This window comes from Megalops cyprinoides, chromosome 8 (genome assembly GCF_013368585.1).
Source record: "Megalops cyprinoides isolate fMegCyp1 chromosome 8, fMegCyp1.pri, whole genome shotgun sequence".
Taxonomy (NCBI): Eukaryota; Metazoa; Chordata; class Actinopteri; order Elopiformes; family Megalopidae; genus Megalops; species Megalops cyprinoides.
This window is the reverse complement of record NC_050590.1, coordinates 26,220,935-26,238,821: the sequence shown is the minus strand read 5'-3', so window position 1 is coordinate 26,238,821 and position 17,887 is coordinate 26,220,935. Positions and strand designations below refer to the sequence as shown.

Genomic DNA, 17,887 nt, shown 5'->3' with positions numbered 1-17,887 from the left:
CTGAAGCTCTGCCAGGTTGGATGGGGACTGTCAGTGGACAGCCATTTCCAGGTCTCTCCAGAGATGTTAAATTGGATTCAAGCTTTGGCCCCGTCTGAGGTCCTGAGTGCTCTGGAGCAGGATAAGGATATCTCTGTGCTTTGCAGTTCAGCTTTCCCTCAACCCTGACCAGTCTCCCAGTCCCTGCTGCTGAAAAACACCCCCATAGCATGATGCTGCCACCACCATGCTTCACCGTTGGGATGATATTGCGCAAGTGATGAGTGGTGGCTGGTTTCCTCCAGACATGACGCTTAGAATTGATTTCATCACACCAGAGAATCTTGTTTCTCACAATCTGAGAGTCCTTTAGGTGAATTTTTGCAAACTCCAAGCGGTCTTTCATGTGTCTTACTGAGGAGAGGCTTCTGTCTGGCCGCTCTGCCAGTTAGGTGGAGTGTTGCAGTGAGAGTTGTCCTTCTGGAAGTTTCTCCCATCACCACACAGGATCTCTGGAGTTCAGCCAGAGTGACCATCTGGTTCTTGGTCACCTCTCTTACCAAGGCCCTTTTCTCTGGATCGCTCAGTTTGTCTGGACAGCCAGCTCTAGGAAGAGTTTTAGTTGTTCCAAACTTGCTGCAGAATTTTTTTTGTAGCCTTCCCCAGATCTGTGCCTCGACACAAGCCTTCTCTGAGCAGTGCAAGCAGGTCCTTCGACCTCATGGCTTGATTTTTGCTCTGATATGCATTGTCAGCTGAGAGACCATATATAGACAGGTGCCTTTCCAAATTATGTCCAATCAATCGAATTTACCACAGGTAGACTCCAAACAAGGTGTAGAAACATCTCCAAGATGATCAAGGGAAATGGGATGCACCTGAGCTAAATTTCAAGTGTCATAGCACAGGGTCTGAATACTTACGTCAATGTGATATTTCAACTTTTTATTTTTAATAAATTTGCAAACATTTCTAAAATCCTATTTTCACTTTGGCATTATGGGGTATTGAGTGTAGATTGATGAAGAAAAAAAATAGTTTAAACGATTTTAGCATAAGGCTGCAACATATTAAAATGTGAAAAAAGTGAAAGGGTCTGAATACTTTCTGAATGCACTGTATCATTTTTGTGTTCCTCAAAAGTGTGCTGGTTTCTTTTAAAATGTCAGATTAAAAAAAATATTATGTTATTAATTATCTTCACATCTCTACACAGCTTGCAAAAACCTGCCATATATTGCAGAGGAGTACACACCTCTTTGTGACCTTAAATCTTCAGACACAATCATCAGGTTGGAGACATCCTCCATTCTAAAACTAAATTCTGTTTATGGCAAGACAAGGTATTTGGCAGAAGGACATCATACCGCTAGAAATGAAGATACACCTTATTAATTTGGTGACTGTCCTTCTGCTGAAGCTGATCTTTTGTGCGCGATGCCATGACCAGTTTTTAGTTGGTAGTTCCTTTCTTTGTCCACGTCTACAGAGTTGTATCGCAAATTCATGTTTTGCTTTTTAATGTAAATTGTTTTTGGTTTGTGAAAAACAGAAGCCAGCTATACATACTATTTGCATATTTATTACTATTACCATTACACAACAGAGGGGCTTAAAAGTAATACAGTACCAATGTGGTTATCAAACAGCGGCACCGCGTGGGGGCTTGGTAGAAATACATTTACTGCAGACTTGGGGGAACGTGACCCGGAAGCAGCTTCTTCAATGAACTCGAGGAAAACATGGCGCAGTACATAGGTAACTACACGTGAAATCTGTAATCGGCTAAATAGTCGGTAATGTGACTTTGAAAAGGAGATAGGCGTTTAAATATCTCTGTAAATCATGATGGGAAAGAAAGTACGCATACAGTGGGTTGGCAAGAAAATAAAGTGACCTGCTAGCCAGCTTCATCTTCATTTGCAGCTCTCCTTACCGAAGACTGGAATGCTGTGTAGTACATTAACTATGAGTAACTATAAGTTACCTAGCTATCATGCACTATAGTCTTCGATTCCGTTTGTGGTTACGGGGTATAGCTAACCAGTTAGCTGCTAGTTATTAGCTTATTGCAAAGATTGTGTTATGCAGCTCTTTATGTTCGTACAACTTTTTTCCTTTAAAAAAGCCACATGTTATGTCGATGCTTTTGAAAGAGAACGCCGGTGCTGCTGATGAAGTCCCCGACCTGTCAGACGATGAAGACGACGACCAGTGGCATTCGATGGAGGAGAGTTCAGACAGCAACCTGAAAATTACCTGCTTATTCTGTGACAGGTAGGCCGCTGATTGTAGGTGTGTCGTTTATAATAGTTAGCAAGTAGATTTTTTGACTTGACGTTTAACATATATTTATTATCTGCTTTCTTTTCCCATTTTGTCAGGGTTTCGAATTCTGTCAATGACACGCTCTCACACTGCCAGTCTGACCATCAGCTGAACGTCGCGAGTTTGGTGAGGAGATGCAGTAAGTATTTAAGAGAATGTTCATTTTCACGTCAAGCCCAGCCTGTTTTTTTTTTTACTATTTTTGTTAACACAAGATGCCATTGTGACTAATATTTATAATGCATCTTTACAGGATTGGATGACTATGGGTATATAAAGCTTATTAACTACATTCGATCGGTGGTAAGTGTTTTGAACCGCTGGTTTAGTTTAGGTTTCGCACTAATATGCAGTATATGAACAAACCACATGTCCAAAGTTAAAAGTAAGATACTGAATTAGTTTTGTTTGGGTATTTGGTCATACCCTGATATCAATAACCTATTTATTGGTATTGGTATCTCATTTACCTAATTTTGTATGAGGCTGTTGGTCTATTTTTTCCATTTAACCCATATCCACATGTATAACAATCATTGTGTGCTCCATATTAATGTATTTGTTTGAAACACAGCATGTTCACACACATAATTGGGCTTTTCATAGTTATTAATCAGTTGATATAGGAGTTGCCTTACGGAGAAATAATTATTTGTAATGATGACAACTGAAACTCAAAATCTTCCTAGTAGTAAAGATTCATTTAGTTATCGGGGCAAATTCACATCTAGTAAATGTGATTTCTTGATAGGGAGTGCACGTGCAATAGTATCTGAAGAGTCTACAGGTCTCATTTCCTATGTTGGTTTGCAGAAATGCAGCGCAGAAAGTTTGTTGGTGGTCACAGAAGGTCCTCTTCCATGGGAGAGTGATACTTACATGCGGCCAACTCTTGAGGATGATCCTTTGCTTCAGATTGGTATGAAAGCCATTTCTGCTCACCTAACTTGCTATTTTTGACTCAGAGAATGTAGTGCAGAGAGTACATGTGTATTCTTTGAATTATTTTGTGTATACTAATCCACTTTAAATTTTCTGGTAGGTTAGACATATTTTGCTTTAAAAAATCCTTGGTTTGGTGGACAGAATCCTTGGCTCCTTGGTTTAAGATGGACAGAAAAATATTAAAAGAAATGACAAATACAGCTAATATTCTGTGAGGAAAAAATCAGGTGAAATGTGTGCTTGGACATACCAAATATTAATATTTATCAGACTTCTATGAGCCTTCAAGAAATCTAATCAATCCATAAACCCTCTCAATGAAGAACCTCTCAAGCTCTCAGATTGACAGTTGATTGGTTTGATATTGCATCATATTTTCTTTAATTCTTTCTGCACTTTAACGGTGAATTCAGTTGTCTTGGCAGTGACCCAGACAGTGTTGTGTTGAGGCTTTCTGCTGATCTGTTTTTCCACAGACCTAGAGGAGCTCTGTGGGGCAGAGGTGGAGGGGGATGTGGAGGTGGCTGAGCCCTCAAGCTCCCACTTCCATAGTGCCCTGCTGCAGAGGGCTGAATGGGCTGAACAGAGAGCCTTGCAGACAGAAGAAGCCCTAGCCAGAGCCATGGAGGACCTGCACAGGCTCAAGTCAGTCTGACCCTTGTTAAAATTATTATTATTGTTATTATTTCCTTTGCTGACTCCCTCATGAGGCACAACTTGCATACAAGCATATCTTACTTTTTGCATACCATCCACCTATGAAAAAGGTATTTACTGAAACAAATCAGGTTAACTATAAAGGTATAATGGTGGTGACCCACTTGAAAATCAGTCTGACTACTGTGCTACCTGCTGTCTCATCTCCTAACATTAGTCATTTGCTTATCCAGGTCAACTGACATGTATGTGTTCTTTATATCTCATATGCAGTCTCATATACCTCTCAATGCAGTCGGGTTTCATAAGTCTGTGTTACTAGAGTTTACTTCAGTGTATCCATTGGAAAGTGACTGTTTCAGATTATAGTGTATAAACTGTCAAAATGATTCAGGATTGGGTGTAAAGACAACATTTTGCATTGCAGAGGTCCTTGATTGGAGTTACTGTTGCTTCAGTTTTTGGGAAACATCTTGTACAGTTGTTAGTCAGGGGTTATGTTCAATTTAAAACACTGAAATATCCTATTTTAAAAATTGTTTTTTACTATTTACTATTAGAAAATTAATACAAGAATGTATGCAAAAATTAAGGCAAAGTCAGTGTAATTATTGTATGTGGGTAGTGCTAGTGATGCAGAATTCAGGCCAAAACTATTTGGGGATCCTTTGAAGTGCCCATTAAAAAGGACAACTTGTGTTATTGCCAAAGAAAGCTTTGGAGGTGGGAATTGGAATAGATTAATGACTCAAATACAGGTTTGCATTTTAATTAATGGTACTCTATTGATGAGCTGCCATATACTATGCCCCTATGAGTGTAAACAGAAATGCAAACTTCATACTGTCAAGATTGACGTAGTGCTCTCAGACCCACTACTCTCACACTTGTTTTTCCCATCTTCCAGCAGCAGAGGGAGGTGTTGCGCTCATGTATGCAAGGAGCGCTGGGGGGGGGGGAGTCGGGGTGTTGATGAAGGGAAAATTCCACAGTTGCAGAGTGGATTCCTTTTCACGGCCCACTGCCTCTGCCTCAAGGGTGTGTTTGTAATTGATTGCAGACAGTTAGCTCAGAACCTGGTGATGAACGTGGATGTCAGCAGGGGCGCCTCCGCTGCTGGGGCCATCGCAGAGCTACGGGAGGATGAGGACGAGGCCTACTTCAGCTCCTACGGCCACTACAGCATCCACGAGGAGATGCTGAAGGTGCGAGTGTGTGGTGGAGGGGCTGGGGGCAAATGCGGTAATGGTGTTAGAGAACGGCTTCCATTGGTGCTCAGAGCCTACATACCAGCATACTACATTTTTAGCTCCTCTGTCTCCCTAGCCTCTGTATCACTATCCTGTCACCTGATTTGCTTGGCATTGTGAGTGGATTCTGCAAGAAGAAATTCTTTCTTTTTGAAAGATGTTTCCTAGCAAATAGTGCTTTCAGTTGCAGTGATTGAAACTATTCATATTGCCTCATCTCAAATTAAGCACTCATCCATTGATTTTTAATTTCTCTTAGTCTCTCTAAGTTCTGCTCATGGTGAGAAACCTAAAATGCTTTCTGAGCTCTCTTTGTGATGAAATGGCAGTAGAAATCAGAATACATTGTGCCATAATATGAAGGCTATTGGCAGTGTGTCATTGAAACCAAGCTCATTGTCTTTTTGTCAGGTTGTCTGTGCTGCCTGTACAGTTTGAATGAAAGATGTGATAGGTGGAAACAAAGTTCTTTTGTTCTTTTATGCAAATTAAACTCATCAATGATTTTATGTGCACTGGCACCAACCCTGTCCTTTGAATATTATGAAAGTATTACATTCTTTGTGTGTTCAGTTTTCAGTTGTAAAAGCGGAATGGATGGCTGTCCTAAGCAAATGCTAATCATTGCATTCTGAGTACAGATTTGATGGTGGATAATTAAAAGAAGAGAGCAGCTCTGGCACAAAGCTCCGCCCTCAGGGGACTCGAAATGTTGAGTGGCAGGTTAATTAGGGGTTCTGGATTATAGCTCTGGCACTGTAGAGTGCAGAGAGTGCCAGTGACAGGGCCAAAATGAATTGACTCCCGGAGCTTTTGGCCAGCAAACTGGGGTGCCGAGTCAACACAGCAGCAGTGGAATTGATTAATTTAAAGGAGAGTTAAGTGTTGTGATTGGTGAGGTCATGATGCTGAGGGCAGTGCACTGTGGGAGTGATGCTGGACACTCCTCAGTACTTCAATGATACCGTTTCAGGGTAGCAAGCCCAGGGGAGCCCTCCCAAATATCTGACCAGGATGCAAACACAGAGGGGTACTATGTGAGAGAGGGATTCCTAAACTCACCCTTTAGCCTCAAAATATAGGAAGCACCAGTCAGTCAGCCATAGGTGACTACCAAATACTGTAAAACCTTCTGTTACATTGATGTACCTGTGTATTACACTTGTTATTCATGTGCATTTGGCTCACTTCTTATGTCAGATGACTGAATTGACCCTCTGTAATGATCTTTTAAATTGGGGACTTCAGTTGCATTGAATATCCTCTCTCAACACTAAGTTCTATGTTGCACTTAAGGTGGAAGGACAGGTTTGATTTTTGTTAACAGACTGTTGACAGACTGAATGGTACATCATTTGAAGGCATTTTCGACACCATCTACCTCACAGGTAATGAGCTTCCAGTTATAACAGTGCGAGGAGTAATTCAGCAGTCAGCTCACTTTGTGTAAGATAAGTGCTGATTCAGGCATTAGTCAGATAGCAGCGGTGTTCATTTCAACACTGATATCACACTGCCTCCCAGTAATAGGAGTGTGTAACCGGGAGCTACAGAGCATGAAACAGCAACGAGGTTCAGGAAGAAGCATCAGATCTCATTCTGTTTAATTTGGAGTCGTGTAGATATAATAGAGGAGCGGTTACTAGGAGGGTCACAGCTGGATATTTTTGCACACATTGCCAGAATATAGATTTTTGAGATGCTGTGTATTTTTATGCCTTCTAGCTGTGTTAATATCTGAAGGAGGAATAAACTATAATAGATCATACTGTCACTATGATCATGATCATACTGTCAGTGTGTTTTCAGCCTTTGTGGAGTAAATGCAAGCATATCTGGCCCAGTATATACCTTTAATGCACCCCGTGCAGCATTAATTTGCATAAGATGGTCACCATTTTTAGGGTTAAGTAGAAGTAGAATATGGCTTGTCCATTCTCTGTGCCTCATGGCAGGGTGATTTGGGTGATTTGTATCAAGAAAACTAGCGATTGTCTTTCTTTTTGGCCTTTTAATCCTCATAATTGTGGGTTTTCTTTCTCCAACCTGCATGGGCTGCACAGGACAAGGTACGAACCGAGAGCTACAAGGACTTCATGTACCTCAATCCAGATGTCTTCAAGGACAAGGTAAGTGGGGCAGGCTGGATTTACTGGCTGCCCTGCGGCCCGATTACCCAGCCTTGCCTGCGCAGGTTAGCGATCTCAGGGAGTGAAGGTGCCTCTGACAGCACTTGATTTAATACACCCCAACTTTATTACACTCCGCAGTGTTATTTAGGAGGTCTCTGGACTGCAGAGCACTGATAACGGAAATGTGCGGAAATGTACCTCAGTACAGTAGGTAGCAGTAGGGGCCGCGGTTATCCATTATGTACTGACACTGACTGGTTAACCCTTGCAGATAGTGAGTGCTGTGATTTTGAGCACGCGAATGTGGCTTATCTGGGCCATCAGTGACTGCCACTTTAGGCGGGGAGTTTGTGAGCCAATCCAACCCTGTCATTATGATATACACCTCCAGCCCAATAATGCCTTGTCCCTGCTGAAATAGACCGGGTGGGGAAGGCTGATACAGTTAGGTGGAGATGTACCACGTGCTGTACAAATGCACAGTGCTGTCCCAGGGATAACGCACATCTCCTCCCCCAACCTGCAGGTGGTGCTGGATGTGGGCTGCGGCACAGGGATCCTCTCCATGTTTGCGGCCAGGTCGGGGGCCAGGAAGGTCATTGGAGTGGACCAGTCGGAAATCATCTATCAGGCCATGGACATTGTTAGGTGAGTGCCACCCTGTGCAGTGATACAAAAATACACACTCTTCTGTAATAGGCAATAGACTGAGGGCTATGATAGGGTGTTTATTGATTCCTGTATCATATCCTCCCCCTCTGCCTCACACATATGCTTCTGAGTCTATCTCTAGTAAACCTGCTCTCCAGCCCACACATCCAGACCAGGTTAACAGCAGATTGTTAGGAAAATGTTGCATACCATTTGAAGGGGGAAAGCTGCCTGTTTACCTCCTCAACACTTACCAAGAAAGTAGACTTATTGAAACTCAAACTCGAGTGTGAGTGCACTGGAATCCCCATGTCAGAACATTCCTGTATGTAATATTTTTATGTATAATAATTAAAGTAATAAAGGAAAATGAAAAAATTAGAACTGTACAGATCTAAGGCACAAGGTTTCAGAGAATTTCAACAATTTAGATTTTATTTAAAAGCCTGTACGTAGCCTAATGGAGGAGTTAAAATCCAATTTGTGTTGAAGTTATATTTTTCATCCTGTCTCATTCCTGATGTGCCACACACAGCACAGCACCTAGCACTGAAGCCATGTGGAACGTTCTCTCCCTGGTTCACTTGATAGAGGCTTGGCCTTTTGCCCACTCTGGGGGCTCGTCTGCCATTTTCAGCCGGTCTGTTTCAGCTCGGCTGCTTTATAGCTGTAGAATCTTCCTCGGCAGTATATCAAGCCTTGAGGTGCTGCCCTCTGTCTTCATCGCCACTGTGTAGCTGGATTTTGTCACATTTCCGAAACCCCATCTGGGCTCATAATGCAGGGCTGTCTGCTTGACCGTCACCCACCTTTATTTGCCTCAGGCAGTTGATTCCAGTGAAATGGTTGTCATTTGTGACGCCCCTGTAATGCACACGCTCTCTCGCTAAAGTTCATCTCTTTCTTCCACGCCATACACCCACTTGGCCATCACAGTACAGTTCTGTGAGTAGAGTTTCACCCATAATGGTTTTAATGGCACTGCAGGCTCCCCACTGTCAGTGTGAAGACACATCAAACTCAGCACTTCTGCCACCTCCCCCATTCACACCACTGTATCAACATTACCTTTTACACTAGGGAAGATGTCCTTTTGAAGTTACGATTATTGGTATGTATGTATTTGGCACATTAACAAACGAGTAGACGGAATGAAGGAAGGTTTAATTTACCAGACCAGTGGCTCACTGTCAGAGTTGATGAAAGTGTGCAGTCTGTGGCTATTTCTCTGCTCCTTGATGCTGCTCACTCAGAAGCACGTGGTGACGTTGTAACAACAGACCCATTCCACCAGCTCTGCATTACAGCAGATGGAGTTCATGCTAGCAAGGATTAATTCCCTTTCTACTCTCACAAGTAATCACACTGCTCATGCATTGAGGTGTTATGGGGTTAAAAGACAAGCTTTCATTATCGTTAAATGAGGGAGAATGTGGCTTATTTTATATCAGGCATGATTTGGTGGCTTGTTTAAATGGGTACAATGACTTGACACATTTCATAGAATATTTAAGATTAAAGTTAAAGTAACAGTTGTAATAAAAATTCATATACATAGCAGACAATACGTAGTCATTTAATGTCTGTTGTAACCAGCACAGCAGGTAACTACCTGCTTAAAATGGCTAAAACTGAATACTGGAGGAAGCCTATTGATTCCTCAGCAGAGGCTACCCTTCAGTTTGTGGTTGATATTGGCAAACATGAAGGATTAATTATATGGGATTGGATTTCTGTTTCAGCTTGTAGTTGAAGTGTGTTGGAAGACAAAAGGCGTCCGTTGACTTATTGGGCATAATTTGATTCCAATTCATGGTTCACCCTGGTGCTCTCTCTCATCCCTGTGCTTGTCATCGGCATTGTCCTCTAAATTACACTTTTAATGAGATTACAGTGTTTCCTTTGGAATCAGGCAGAGAGTGATTGTGGCATTCAGGGGGAATGAGATAGCAGTAAGAGGCAGAGATAAGGATCACTTGGTAGAAATAAATTTTCCCTAGTGTGAGTAATTATTCTGTCCCCGTTCACATTAACTGTCATGATAATGGAATATTCAGAGAGATTGATACTGGAGTGCTGGCAGGAAGATGATCATTGGTTTCTGGGGGCACTTATTGTTTGTGGAAGTTGTGTTTGTGTTCATCCAGGGTGCATATGAGGACAGTTTGGGAACTCCCATTTATGTCCCACTTTAGTTCTGCCTGTAGGTGAATGATACATTTGTGTTAATTTATTTCAGCTTTTGCCGTGTAATTTATATGATTCAGTTTACCACATGCAAGAGTGGGGAATTTGTATTGAATGGGGAACAAATTTTCTGGGTAATTATTTTTTATGTTTCCACAGTAATTGTAAAGTAAAAATTGTAAGTAAAATATATGTTCCATTGTCATAATTATTTAACACCACATAGCTGAGGTAAATCAGAATAAATTTAGATAGAAGTAGTTAACTAGCTGGAAGACTACCCTCTTGTTTCATTTAATAAAAGCTTGTTCAATAATTTACAAATGACAGTCAGTACTACAGTGTACTGTGAGGTGATTAATATTGTGTTTACTGTCCGGGGAGTGTCTAGGTTTCATCATTCTGCAAAGGAAGTAAAATTATGTAGTTAACATGTTCTAAATTTCCCCTTGATTTCTCATTTAATGCAACTCTACTTATATGTATGGCTCAATAACCCAGAAGGGTCATACTAATGCGCCTTATACTATAATGAAATCATTGCATGTGGTCTTAAAATGCTGTATTTTCAAACTGTGAATTCTAAAGAATCATTCTTAAAGAATCTAATATATATCTGCAATTTTCCCTACACAGGTCAAACAACTTTCAAGAGACAATTACCTTAATCAAAGGAAGGATTGAGGAGGTAGACCTACCTGTGGAAAAAGTGGATATTATTATTTCTGAATGGATGGTGAGTTAACACCACAGCTATCTCGTTTACTGCTGACTATTAAACTCAAAGAATCACAGTAATTGCATTTGTATTCTGCACATATGTTGTGATCAGCTTACAGAACCTTTACTAAGGCTTAAAGAGCGGTGTCAGCTAGCAGTTTCAGTTCAGACCTTGTCATAGCAGATGTATTGGAATTCCACATTTTTGTTCAAAACTGAAGCTAAAAGTGAATTAAATTCCCACATTTATCTGTTACTTTTAGTGTTGCAAGTTTGGATAAAAGATTCCCAGTCAGCATTCGCTGAGTATGTAACCAGCATTTTTTTAGAAGCACTGGCGCACATCAATATTTTCCACATAACTCTGATTTTCAGTTGTGCAGAGAGGATTGCCAGCACTGCTGAATGCATTCCCCATTCCTTAACAGCTCCTCTCTTTGCCTCTTCTCTTAGCCCGAGGTGTGCAAGAGTATAGTGATGGGTGCTGCTTTGTGTTAGTCAGGGACATTGGAATTCGTGGTTGACAAAGCTATAGGAGATGAAGGATAGGAAGTGTAATCTGTAATGACTTTAAATAGAAGGGCAGTAATAACTCTGAAATCCCTGTCGCTTACAATCTGTAGGTGTTCTCCACACTGCTAGGGTAAACCGCGCTGATGCTCTTTCGATTCAAATGAACGCAGTTTCATGTAATCAATTGTGTTTTAAATTTAATTTTTTGGTCACTGTCGCAACGGGTAATGTGTGCATTTCTCAAGGCAGTGGATAGCTTGCAAGCTGAGGGACTTTTTTGTGTCTGCTGTCATTACCCACCTTGCACCCCACCCCTTTTTCCCAACAGTGTGTAGTTGCATTCCATGGGGTCAATTACAGTACTGCTGTAGGAATGGCTAGGAATCTCTTCTGGGGGTCTCCTCAATGCCTGCTTCTGTCACTGGGACAATTAAATGTCTAATTATTCGATTGATAAGCTTCCATCAATAATTATCTATCACTTCCAAAATTAATATTAATTAGGAAGGCTGTCTTAGTGGGTTATATTATCGTACAAGTGGCTTTGTGTTTTAAATGTGTACATAGATACTTAAATCATGTTTGCCTATGATTTCCCTTGTGTGTGGTTTTTGATTGCAAATTTGGTATCCTTTTTATACTGTTTGCTTCCAGTTATGAAGTTTTAAAAAATGATTACTCCGCAGAAGATACAGTAACTTCATTAAAATGTGTAGCTAGAACCCACCTTCCAGTAAATAAGCTCTCCGTATACATGGAAGTAGCTGCTGCTGTTGCCATTCACCAATATGATAATATGAAGTGGGATTTATATACCCTGTAATCTTATGAGGAGAGGTGCAGTCAAAAGGATAGCAATTTCATTTTGCCTGTTTATCTAAAATTGATTGATTGATTGATTGTTAAAATAGCATTTAAAAAAGAAATGTCACCAAATGAAATCGACCAAGCGTAACAAATTTATAGAATATGGTCTTTCAAGTCAGACCATCATTAGTGTCTTACCAAAGGAGTAATAACATCTGATAGGGAGCAGGGGCTATGGCCATATGCCTATCATCAATTTTAGTGACATGGAATGGAACAGAATGCTCATAAAAAGGAAAACTGATGTGCTTTCTGTTCATCTCTTCCAAAGTACATTACTTCAGGAGATGTGAAATTAACAGGGAGTCTGGAGCAATCTGAGTGAATGTACTGTCCGCTTAGAACAAGGCCCTGTCCATTATAGCAGTTCATCAATTGGTATTTGCCCTCCTCATTTGAAGTGGCCTGCTGTGAGATTGGCCAGTGATAAATCAATGTGGCAGCTTTGGGGAGAGGAGCCGCTGTCTGTTCCTGGGTTTTGAAGGACTGTTCTGAGCTGCAGTCCTGTCATTTCATAATAAAAAAAAATGGCCCATGAGCTGATGCCAGAAAATGAAAACAAAACAGAAAAGGGTCTTACGAGTAGAACTTATTTCCTTCATTTGCCAGCCATGGTCTGAAACAATCAAAATAAAGTTGTTCTTGTTAATGAAACACACATGAAAAAGTCTAATGCCAAGTGATCGGTTGTGTTTTTTGGTCCATGGTGGCTGTAAGATTGGCCCACAGTAAGCCTTGAAATTTTCTAGACTTGTCCCCCAGACCTGATTTTCATGTCTGCCGGACGTGTGTTCAATTCAAAAAGCCTATTGCAAAGGTCCATATCCTTTGAGATCCTGTTCGTAAAATGGCCCTGGGCAGACTGCTGGACTGTGAAGCACACAGATTGTAGCAGCTTAGACAAGTTGGACTCAATTCCACTGCTTACTGTACCAGAGGGCTCAGCAATTATTTATCACACTGACTGAGAAGAAGACCAAGGTTGCGGATATTAAAAGGAAGCTGTTAGCTCTTTGTGGTGGTATGAGACATGCCTTTATCTTATAAAATGCAAAATACAGACTTGAATAAGAGCTGGGCACAAAACATCCCTTTCCACATCATCTTAGATTTGCATTTCTAAGTCCTATACCATGTGTACCCTCTGTTTCTGTGGTTGTTCATTCTGTACTACAAGCAAATCAGAAGAATGCAGAACCATATATGTGCTTGCTTCATAGACCATATTTTCAGTCAAAGATCATGACCACTGAAATGAAGGTCCAAATGAATGCCAATGAATGACACTGTGTCCTCTCTCTACGTGCTGTGTGGGCCATGACTTATATTGATGACAGAGTTCTTTCTGAGCTTATTATCTCCTGATACAAGTCTTACCTGCTTGGGAGGAGGGTTGGGATAATCATTCATTCTGTCCCTGTCTGTCTGCTGCTAACTCATCCCCCTTCCCAGGGCTGTATCTCGCACCTTTCACAGTCACACACACATTGGACACTCAAGTGTGGAGACCCACCTCTTCTCCATATTCACTATAGACAGCCTCCACGGGAGGTTGTGGAGAGGGGGACTCGTTTTTCTCTAAGAAGTTCAAATTTTGCTTTTTAGTATTCCACCAACATGTTTGTAATTATCATTTTTTATTGTATCTAAGCATCAAGATCAGGTTGCTCAGCTGTTGTTAATTTTTGCACTTCTGTTTATTGAAGATGCATGAAGACCATGAGATATTCCTACCGTGAAGTAATGAGAACTTTAATTAATGTTAATCTTGGAAAAAGAACACCAGGATATGACTGATGATAATACTATAAGGTTTGTGTCAGTAATTGTGCTTGTCTGAAATACTGAGACAAGACATCTGAAAGTTCCTTTAAATTACCAGGTTGCAGTATGCCTTCATTTTGACTGTAAATTGTGAAGTTAGTCATTGAGATAATGAATACTGAAATAATGTAACTGGTATTTGAGAATATGGAAGTATCTATCATCATTCACTCTTAAATATCTAGCTTGAATGTAATGTTTTTTTCAGCTACATAAATTTAGGCATGAGCAACAATAAAATGTAGGTCATGATTTAATAGAAAGATACAGAAACATGTTGTTGTTGCAGATGGTTTCAGGCAATGGCTAGCCTCTTTCAATTTCATACCTTTTCAGTTGGTGGCTCTCTGTGAAGCTGCTACTCTCAGTATGCTGTGGCAATACTCTTTCACCCTACATTGTTATTTAGCCTGGGGATATGTTGTAGCTGTGGGAAATGAATGTAGTCAATGAGATTAGCATAAACTACTGTTCTCAGAGAGGACACCCCCTCCCCATGTGTCAGCATATGTGATATGACTTTATTCCCCTCTGCCCTGATTGCCATTGGCAATGTCGGACAGAAATTAACAATGGACTCCATAGTGCTCTCTATCTGTCTCAGGAAACCACCGTGCAGTTGCTTCTGTAGCACAAAACCACCCTTTATGCTGTGTTGCAGAGCTCAGGGTAGCCTGATGGACTTTTGGCCTGCATGTGGCCATGCAGCACGTGTTTCCGATTGACTGGGTCTGATGACCTCAGATTGGCTCATATTGAAAGAATGCCAATTTGAAGCCTGGGAATTGTTTGTGAACAGGTGTGGGGACTTTTTTTCTCAGACATTTTGTCTTCACAGTTGTACACTGCTGAAGGTAACACCTTTCAACCTCTTTGCTGTTCAGATTGTTTCGTACAGGTAATTATCTTACAGCTGATTTGGGAGCTGTGGCTACAGCTCACATGGCTCCTGGTGGCCTGTGTCTCCACTTTCGTGGTGGCCTGTGTTTCAATCGATTGAACTAGTTTTGAGGTCCTACTTCAGAGCAAACCCAGATGCTCAGTCCCATAGAAGAATGTGTCCTTGCACTCTGTCTTGTTCCTGCTTTGTCACTGAGGTCCTCCCACAGGAGCTTGATTGTGCCTGTGACCGCTACAGCTCTCATTCTGAGCGTGTGCAGCGCTCGTGAAATGGGCTTGCTCAGAGGCAGAACACTTCAGTCCCAGCCAGGCCCCCCCCCAGGGAAGGGGTAATGATGTTCTGCAATAATTAGAACAGTGTACTGTAATTGCAGATGAGGACTAGAAGTGCTGATGCCAGGTGTCTTATTCAGTGAATGTGTCTGTTGGTGGTTCCAGGAACAGAGACCTCAAACATTTTTAGGAAAATTCCCATGTCACAGAAGAACAAAGAGGTGGTATCATGACACTGTGTGATATTGTATAGTGACTGTTATTGTAATATCTATCATAATACCTCACTGGGCTTGTTTGCCTGTCTTACATTTTCTTGTTTGAAACTGGGGGGCCCAGATATGTTCATTTTGAACCACAGTTGAAAAAATTAGAAACATACATGGTCACAAACGTCTATCAATTGAATTGAAAAGACAAAATGCTAAAAGGGTATATGTGGACAGCTTTATTTTCAGTTTGGAAATTTGCACCATGCAGACTTTGAATGAGTAGGCTTCATTTGATCATTTATAGCGCTGTTCTTCATAGGTATGCTTTGTAAGGTAGTACCATGGTAAAGAGCTATGCACCGTACATAATGACATATGCACTGCCAGTAATGACATAAAAGGTTCTATTGTATATAAAATCAGAACCATGCAGAGTTTAAGTTATCAGCCATTATCTGAAGGAAGAAAGAAATGGGCAAGAACTGTAAAAATAACTCAACAGACCACAACAACATTTACAATGAAAACACTATCATGATCTTAACCTTTAAAGTGAGATCAGGGGCTCCTGAATAGCTCAGTGGTTAAGGCACTTGCCTCAAATGCAAGCAGAGTTGTGCAGCCTGACTTCAGTCCCAGTTGAATGACCAGTAACCTGTAGTGGGGAAAATTGTCTTTGTTATACCTAGGATAGGTGTGGGTATGTCAACGAAGGGTTGCTTGTCTCAATGGTCTCAGGCACCCTGCAACTCATCAATGGCTTTGATGACATCAGTGGAGAGGAGCACCAATGCTCCAATGAGAATCCATTCCACTGTAGTGTGAAACCGTGTGACTTGCTGAGAAAAATATCTCTCGGATGCATGTGAGTGTGTTGGAGGATTGTATTGTATCTCATGTCAGCACTAGCATAAGCGTGTGTGCAGAGGTTGTTGTGGTGAGACGAGTCGATATACATTTGTTAATTCTCAGATAGGGTTATCTATCACTGGTAGTCCTTTGTACCATCATTAAGATCCTTTGTATAGTAGTTTGGATGGTATAAAGGTATACCTGCCACTGCACACAGGCTTCATATGTCCTTAAAACACGATCAGTGTTATGTTTTTTTTTTTTTTTACCTCAGTCTCTCACTTTTTACCTGAGTCTCTCACCTTACACTTGGGTTAAAGTCAATATGAATTTCTGCTTGGAGGCTATGTTTTTTTATTGGTTTCTGAATTACAACAGCAAGCGCAACTTTATGACAGAGCTGTAATTAAAAGACAACTGTTTAGAGGAATCTGCTGATTCTTTAATAGATACTTCTCTAATTATCAGTCAGGTCATCAGTTTGAACTAAAATTGGTTTTTCATAGTACAGTTCCTTATACTTGAACCGGAATCCATTACAAAAGTAACCAATAATGAATCTCTTCAAAGCATCAGCAAGTTAATATGCAGGGATTGTAAAGGTACTGTGATCTGATATTAAATGCATTGTTAATGAGCTCTGCTGACTTGGGGACTGTCACATCTGTACACTGGGTTTCTCCGCAGCCATGCTGGAAGATGGCCTCTGGCAGGGGCCCTGCCATTTCTCCTCAAAGGGTCTTCTCAGGGCCCCATATGCAACGTGTCCATGTTTTTGTCTCAAGAGATTCTGTTCATAGATTTCCTGCCTTATATAATTATTTCCCCCGTGTGTTTTCCCCATTCACCTCCTTGGCCTCTAATCAATGGTGCGAAAGCCAGAGCACATAGTATGTCAACTACTAAAAACCAAAATATTTATCTTTATCAAAGGGAGGTCACCTGCTATATGCATTTACCACAATGCATAGTACAATTTTGGGGTGATGGTGGAAGCTGGGGGGGGTGGGTCAGGAGGGTGTTTTGAGATGTGTGCTTAATTAGATATCGAGATGACATCACCCAATATTAGCCAAGGAAAATGAGTGAAAAATAAAATCTCAGAAAATTGAAATACTTTTGTTGTAACTATAAGAACTTTAAGTGTAGAAGGAATACATCTGTCTTAGTCATGTTGTTGAAATTATTTTGGTTGTGGGACGATTGTGGGGCAGCTGTTTTTGATTTTTTTGTAATGCACAGTTGAAGTAGAATGAATTATAAGAGTTATCTTGTGGGCCTGCTTTGAAGCCACAGAATACACTCACTGCTTGACTGAGGAAGCCATGTTCAGGTCTTATCATTAAATTATCATGGTTAACTCCAGGGAAGAAAAATAAGAGTGAATTACTTCACAGACTGCTCTGTTTACCTTCCAGAGCTGCAGCTACATAACGCCAGCTGAGGGATGGGCAGCATGTAGCAGCAGGGCACAGTGACTTTCTAGTGCTGGATCCCCGGCATTAATATTCTCCTCACAACCTTGTGCAGTATAGTTGCCTTTTCTGGTAATTAATTGCAAATTCACTAATGCGGGAAAGTGAGGGGCACAACGGCG

At 41.1% G+C, this 17,887-nt stretch overlaps 1 protein-coding gene across 1 annotated transcript in view; it reads left to right on the top strand.

Moving 5' to 3' along the window:
- The first annotated feature begins 1,685 nt into the window (after window positions 1-1,685).
- The window catches only part of prmt3 (protein arginine methyltransferase 3), a 41,088-nt gene continuing 24,886 nt past the window's right edge, over window positions 1,686-17,887 (top strand). Inside the window, exons 1-10 of the mRNA XM_036535091.1 lie at window positions 1,686-1,737; window positions 2,136-2,256; window positions 2,364-2,446; window positions 2,561-2,610; window positions 3,121-3,226; window positions 3,729-3,897; window positions 4,970-5,114; window positions 7,223-7,288; window positions 7,818-7,939; window positions 10,766-10,865. Coding sequence (XP_036390984.1) covers window positions 1,722-1,737; window positions 2,136-2,256; window positions 2,364-2,446; window positions 2,561-2,610; window positions 3,121-3,226; window positions 3,729-3,897; window positions 4,970-5,114; window positions 7,223-7,288; window positions 7,818-7,939; window positions 10,766-10,865 — 978 coding nt within the window. The 5' untranslated portion in view covers window positions 1,686-1,721. The remainder of the gene's footprint in view (window positions 1,738-2,135; window positions 2,257-2,363; window positions 2,447-2,560; window positions 2,611-3,120; window positions 3,227-3,728; window positions 3,898-4,969; window positions 5,115-7,222; window positions 7,289-7,817; window positions 7,940-10,765; window positions 10,866-17,887) is intronic.